This window comes from Pelecanus crispus, chromosome 1 (assembly GCF_030463565.1).
Source record: "Pelecanus crispus isolate bPelCri1 chromosome 1, bPelCri1.pri, whole genome shotgun sequence".
NCBI lineage: Eukaryota > Metazoa > Chordata > Aves > Pelecaniformes > Pelecanidae > Pelecanus > Pelecanus crispus.
The window spans coordinates 93,701,005-93,707,004 of NC_134643.1; the positions used below are offsets into that span (position 1 = coordinate 93,701,005).

The window sequence follows — 6,000 nt, forward strand, 5'->3', positions numbered from 1 at the left end:
AGCATATTCAATGAAAGGAACCAAATTCATTTTAAGTGAAGTCAGTCCACATGCTGTCTCTGCTAACATGCTACAGACAACATTTGATCTGCCAACAGGCCCTCACCATAATACACAATACCCGTAACTCCTGAAGAGGTCTAACTTACATCACCACCAGCTTCTTCAAGGAGGCTCATGTCCAAAGCATGCTTTTGACATCCTGGGTTCAGTGGTGACACGCAACAGTTAAATAAAGCTGGGCCCGGTTGCATCAGAGCCCTGACATACAACCCCTGCCCCATAAATACCAGGTGCACTTTATTACATAGTAACACACATAATGGAAGAAAGATAAATCTTGGGATAATATCTTGGAATTTCAGAGTAAAACAAAGCAAGGGATGATTAACACCACCTCCCCCCTCCTTTTATCATGCTCTCTACCAATTCCCTTCATATTGAAGCATTAGAAATATAGTGTGGAAAAAAATGTTTTCCATTTTCGCTTGTCCTGTGCAACTGAGGACAGGAGCGAAGACGCATTTGCCCCATTCACCATCTTTTGGTACATGAGAACATCTTACCCAGCAATTAACACCCAATCCAAACAACGGGGGCAGAGTTTCCAAGGTACCACTTAGCTACTCGAGATAAACACGACATTAAAAAGGGGGGCGGGGGGAAACCCGCAATAGCTAGGGATACATGAACGACAGGCTTCCTTCCCCATCACAAGCAGCCATGGCTTTAGCAGTGCTGCCCCACAGCCTCCCCGCATCACACCTCACCTGCGCAGCCCTGTCTCACCTCCTGGGCTCCCAGGGGAGAGTACCCTGATCCTACTGAAGCACTCAAGTGTGAAAAATGATATTTAAAAAGGTTCATTGAATGCAACCCCCCCCCCCCCTTTTTTTTTTTAAGGTAGACCATTATCCTCATAATTCCCTTCTAGACTTTAAACCCATTTTGCTGCTAGAAGCACTGGGTATCAAACCCTTGCGCGGGAGGTGCACCAAACCACCTGCCCACCCCGCGCCCGCTGGGACGCGGCCACCCCCTCGTCCCGCAGCCCCGGGGTGCCCTGGCCGTGCCGGGGAAGCCCGCGGGAAGGCGAGGGGAGCCCGCAGCCGCGCCGCGGCTCCCGGCCCCCCACGGATGCGGGCAGGACCGCGGGCGCGGAGGGAGAGCCCGGCCCGCTCCCGCACAGCGGCGGAGCCGCAGCGGCGCCGGTGCCCCCCCCCCCTCCCCGGCCACACCGGCGGAGGGAGGGCGGGCGAGGGGGGCACGGTGCATTTCCCCGCGGCAGGGAAGCCGGCGCTCCGGGGGACGCTCCTACCTGGCCGGGCTCGCTGCTGTAGGCGAAGGCGTAGACCCGCTCCGCGCTGATGTTCACGGCGCCCCGGTAGACGCGGCCGAAGGCGCCGGGAGCGGGGCTGCCCCCCGCCGCTGCTGCCGCCCAGAGCAGGGCGCAGAGCAGAGCCCCGGGGGCCGGGGCCGCGCCCCCGGCCATGGGCTCGTCCCTGCCGCTACCGGCCCCGCAGGGCAGCCTTACGCCGGCCGCCCGGTGCGGCACCCGGACTGTCTCTTCCCGGCAGGGCGGGCGTCGAGGCGCTTTATTTGCAATTTAAATAAATTGCTCGGCGACACGCACAGGCGCCGGGAGAGGCGGGGAGGCAGCCCCGGACACCCCCGCCCCTCGACCGGGGGGCGCCGAGCAACTTTGCCCGGGGAAAGACCCTCCGCCGGCCGGAGGGGAGGGGATGGGAAGGGAAGGGAAAGGAAGGGAGGCCGGCCGGCCCCGGGGAGGAGGGTCTCCTCCCCGTGCCCGGCCCCAAATTCTGAGCCAGCCTTGGCAGACGGTTGTCAGGGAGCTTTTCCCCGTGGGGAGCTGTGCTGTGAGCTTAGGGGCACGCCGGCATCGCCAGGCGCATGGGGCCGGGGCAGCGGGACCCGCGGGGCTTCAACACCCCCGGCCCACCGAGCCAGGGCGCTCCTCGCCCTGCGCTCTGCCGGCTTGCTGGAGCGGCAGCTTGCACCTGCAATGCATCTCGCATAGGGCCGTCCCCAAGCTTTATTTTTGGCTGCTCGTAACTTTGGGATAGATGCCCTCGTCTTTTAGTTCAGTCCAGAGCTGTGAAAGGCTGCAGCAAAACATCATTTCGTTAATTCAAGCATGGTTTGGTGCATCTTATATTCTTTGAGTCTCGAGTCATTCATGAAACTGCTACAAGCAATACTGTGAAACACTTAATCCTTTCGGCAAGGTGAGAGCAATACTGTTGGGCTGCGAAAGGCCCAGCTGCCTCTCATGGCTTACCCCTCTTACGTTCTTCTGCTGCAAACACATCTGGGAAATGTGTCAGATCTCGTGGTGGAGGGAGGCACTTTTAAGTCCAGGAAGAGAGAGTTATTAGAAAGCAACCTGTAAGGTTTTTCAGACTGAGGATGAACTTGTAGGAGCCGCAGTTTTATATAGCCAGCCTGCAGTCCCCAACTGCGGTGACTCTGGCCACGGAAGCTTTCCAAGCTGTGGGTTCTGTTTTCAAGACTGAGATATTTCCTGGGGGTCACTTGTTGCCTTTGGAGGAAAAGTTACAAAGCTCAGCAAATGGAGTCAGCGTGTGTTATGCCATCATTTTGATCTTCGGGCCTTTGTGTGATCTCTGCCAAGAGAAAAAAAAAAAACAATTGTCAGTGATTTCTGTGTTCATCTTGAAGCAGGCTGCCATTCAAGTCACCCTGCCTTTTGCCAGGGTCCCAAGAAGTGGCATTAAGGGCAAAAAAAACCCATTTGTGATCTGCTGGAAGATGGACACTCCAACACGAAATGTTTGCCTTCAGCCTGAAGCGTCGTGCTGTGCAGACCAGGACACCTGTGCAATGTCACCTCTGAGCTCTTGTGACTCTGTCTTGCCTCTTACTGGGAGACGCTGTGACCTGTCCTGGGGGGCTTCCAGCAGTGGTGGCACTGGGAGACCTGTAGCTTCCCCTCCCCACCCTGTAGAGCCCAGGGCTCCCAAACTCTACAGCTCCCTTCTCACCCACTGCCCTCTGCAGACCCACAGGTCCCTCTGGCAGGGCTGGCAGCCCTCTAGCACGTGCTGGAGGGAGGAGATTGGGGACCCCATCTTCTCCCAGAGTGGAGAGGCTTCAGGAGACAGGAGGAGGTACGGCAAAGCAAAAGAATGTCAGGGCCATGCCAGGTTGCTCAGAGCAATGCCACAGGTGGCACAAGGCCGGTATTCTGCAAATCAAGGTAGCTCTGGCAGCTGCAAATAATTTTTGTGTCATTTAGTGCTGTGCGTATTTCAAATCAGGTGATCAGTGTGGTGTCAGTGCGTTGTCCCTCTCTAGTCGTGTTGTCTTCATGACAAAGAAGTGGCTCTTCATATAGTCCACACTTTCCAATCAATGCAGAATTATGGATTTCCTAAAGTACTTGCCCTGAGTGGTAGTATGTTTTGGTATGCTATCCAAGACTACACATTTTTTCCTCATTTTGAAGTTGAGAATTCAAGTTTTCTTTTCAAAGTGTAGTACTTTGTGCTTGCCTTTATTGAATTTCATCTCACTGTTTTGAGGTTCTTTCTGCAATTTCGCAATGTTAAACCTTTGTTCAAGTCCTTGCCTCCAAAGTGTGGTACTGCCCAACTCAGTGTTATTTGCAGTTTGAAGTCCAAGGTCAATTCAACCATCCAAGTCACCAATTAAAGTAATCAATCCTAGCAGGCAGATCAGATCTCTTAATTTGATGTACCTTCCTACTGACAGGAAAATATCCACTTCTACAGTTTGGGAATTGCTTTTCAATTACACCCCCCTCTCATGTTAATCCCACCCGAGCCCTGTTTGCCTTTATGAGAGTGACGTTCAAGGCAATATCGAAAGCCCTACTGAAGTCAAAATATGTTTCATCTATTCCTCTCAGCACCTACCAAGTCAGTTATCTTGGCAAAGAAATAAATTAGGTTACTTTGACATGATTTGTTCTGGACAAATGCACACTGCCTGTTTCTCATCACTTTATTGTTATTTAGTTGCTTGCACACTGATTGCCGAACAGCTTGTTTCATTATCTTTCCAGATAACAAATGGAGGTTGGCTGATTTACAACTCTTCACTCAGCCCCTTTGATACAGATGGGTAGCCTGTTTCCCCTTTTCGCTTCCACCTGGGTCTTGCTCCTGAACAGTAGCATGTATTTTGGAAGGAAGAGCTAGTCTCTGGAAGAGACAAGATGCTGATCCAGACGGACCACGGGTCTGGGTCAGTGGAAGTGGTCTGGTGTTCTTGTATGTGCCACAGTACTCTGGCGTCAGGGGACAGCAAGGGCCATGCTGCTCCCTAAGGGACAGGGGGATGAGTGCCATAACATGGCTGGCAGAGCAGGGACCTCACTGGCCAGGGCCCCATCCCACAGGACCTGAGCAAGGCAAGCAGAGCAGGCCAGGAGATGGCAGCCAGATCGCCGGAACAGGGAATCCAGGTCGCCAGACAAGTCCATGGCAATGGGATAGGTCTGAGGTCAAGCCAGGAATGCAAGTTAGCGAGTCAGGTTCGGTGACGGCGACTGGGGACGGACACAGCCCCATGATCAGCAGGCAAGTCCACAGCAATGAGGCAAGTCTGAGGTCTGGCCAGCAAGTTGGTTGACAGGTCCGGGTTGATGGGACACAGGCGTGGCTGTCACGCAGCTGTAGCTGTAGCTCAGGCAGGGCCAAGCACCGGAGCTTCAGCTGAAACGCAGCTCCCATGGGAAGGGAGAGGTCAGCCCTCGCTGAGGTCTCACTGCAGCCCTGCCTCCAAGGTCACTAGAGGGAAGGGGGACAGCCCTCAGCTGCGCTATCTCTAGACTGGCAGTGAGCCCAGGGTGCCAGACCTCCAGGAAGGGGGATGATGCTCTCAGGGCCCTTTCCTCTGGCTGTGTGGGGGGCACGTGTTTCCTAACACAGCCTATTTTTCCAGTATAAGCAAAAAGTTGAGGGTTGTGAGTGTCTCAGGGGCAGGAGGAACTGTGCTGAACCAGAGGCTCACAAGAGTGTGGGTCTGGTTTTGTTTGTTTGTTTTTTGCTATAGCACAAATGTAGAAAATCTCACTGCTATTGGAAAAAAACAGTAAGGAAACGACATTTCTCCTGGTAACCAGTGCTGCAAAAATATCCAGGGTAGCAGAAAGATCTTAATTACAAAGGAATTCCCCAAATCATGCTAGCTTGGAAGGGGAGAGAAAAAGAGTATAAACAAATAACAAACCAAACTGGTTGGAAACCTGATGGTTTTAAACCCCTGCCATTTGAATATGTAGTCTCCATCTTATGTAAGCTCCACTGCGGGTAAATAGATGCTGTAGACACTCAGCTGACTTCTGCAGCGATAACGCAACATTTTCAGACTCTGCTGTAAATGCAGTGTGAAGAACAATAAGAACTGAAAGGTAGACATGCTTTTAAGACGTCTGATAGAACCTGCTCCCCATTTTCTTACAGGTGGCTGAAGTGTTTGAGAATAGGCTGGTTGAATGAGAAGTGTCTCTGGCTTGTATTATATTTGCTTGTATTAGGTATTTAACATTTATGTTTGATTGTAATTAATAATAGCAGAGAGGTTTAAGAGATTTCAAAGTGGATGATGTATTGATCTAATTGTGCCTTTATCGCTTTCTTCTCTTTTCAATAGACCTTGTTCTTCAAGACAATTTAAAGCCGTTGTTAGAATTCCAGATGCACCCTTAATTTATGCTTTTGGGTTCCAAATTTTCAAATAAACAGAGGGTAATGAATCCAGTGCATTGCCTTGCACATGTGCCTAGGATCAAGGATTTTTTTTACCACAGGCTGAACGCTGATGTTCATTTTCAGGTTGCATACGGTATCTATGTTTAGTGCCTAGATGGAAACTGAAGTTCAGGTGCAACCACCAGTATAAAAAAAACTCAGCCACATTTGCAGCACTTCAGCAGAGGCAATTGCTGATAGTATTTCTCTGCCACTTTTCTTCCCCCCTCATAATTTCAATCTT

General features: G+C 51.8%; 1 protein-coding gene across 1 annotated transcript in view; it reads right to left on the reverse strand.

Annotated features, from left to right (window-relative positions):
- SIDT1 (SID1 transmembrane family member 1) overlaps positions 1-1,492 on the reverse strand; it is a 48,480-nt gene extending 46,988 nt beyond the window's left edge. Inside the window, exon 1 of the mRNA XM_075711207.1 lies at positions 1,319-1,492. Within this exon, the coding sequence (XP_075567322.1) occupies positions 1,319-1,492 (174 nt within the window). The remainder of the gene's footprint in view (positions 1-1,318) is intronic.
- Between the last annotated feature and the right edge of the window lie 4,508 nt (positions 1,493-6,000).